The following is an 869-nucleotide window of genomic DNA, read 5'->3' on the forward strand; positions in this document are numbered from 1 at the left end:
GGACTATCATTTTCATTAATGAAATAACTACCTTTGATTAAAAAAAAAAATGAAAAAAGCTGACAGGGCAAAGGCAACAGGACAACAAACATACACTGGCAGACTATATAGTACACAACAGACACGTCACTATCCCAGTTTCTCCCCCGTCCGTCCACCCACCTCCACCCTATAAAATCCCCTTCGCACCCTCCACTTCCAAACCCACATACACAATTCACTCACACTAGTACTTACTTACTCACTTACCCTCTCTCTAAAGAAACCCAACCAAACCAACAAAAAATGCCTTCTTCATCCACAAGCATAATTTCAAAATGCACAATCTATCCAGACCAAAAATCCACCCTCAAACCCTTACACCTCTCTGTCTCTGACCTCCCCATGCTTTCTTGCCACTACATCCAAAAGGGAGTCCTCCTCTCTTCTCCCCCTCAACCCTTTCAAGACCTCATCGACTCCCTCAAGCTCTCTCTCTCCACCACACTCTCTCTCTTCCCCGCCCTTGCCGGCCGCTTCTCCACCGACTCCGCCGGCCATGTTCACATCGTTTGCAACGACGCCGGAGTTGATTTTATCCACGCCAATGCCAAGCATCTCACCCTCGCCACCCTCCTCTCGCCGCCAGCCAATTTTCCCGATGTCCATCCTTCCTTCAAGGAGTTCTTTGCTTACGATATGACTATTTCTTACTCTGGCCACCACCTTCCCCTCGCCGCCGTCCAGGTCACCGAGCTTGCCGATGGCGTCTTCGTCGGCATCACCGCCAACCACGCTGTCACCGACGGTACCTCCTTCTGGCACTTCTTCAACACATTCGCCGCCGTCACCAAGGCTGCCGGCTCCGGCGCCAAAAAGAAGATAGCTAG

At 50.7% G+C, this 869-nt stretch overlaps 1 protein-coding gene across 1 annotated transcript in view; it reads left to right on the top strand.

The window, feature by feature from the left end:
- Positions 180-869, top strand: part of LOC107625718 (BAHD acyltransferase DCR) — a gene marked incomplete in the record, with an annotated part of 1738 nt that continues 1048 nt past the window's right edge. The window contains 1 exon segment of the mRNA XM_016328419.2: positions 180-866. Coding sequence (XP_016183905.1) covers positions 286-866 — 581 coding nt within the window.

The sequence above is a fragment of the Arachis ipaensis genome, chromosome B02 (assembly GCF_000816755.2).
Source record: "Arachis ipaensis cultivar K30076 chromosome B02, Araip1.1, whole genome shotgun sequence".
NCBI lineage: Eukaryota > Viridiplantae > Streptophyta > Magnoliopsida > Fabales > Fabaceae > Arachis > Arachis ipaensis.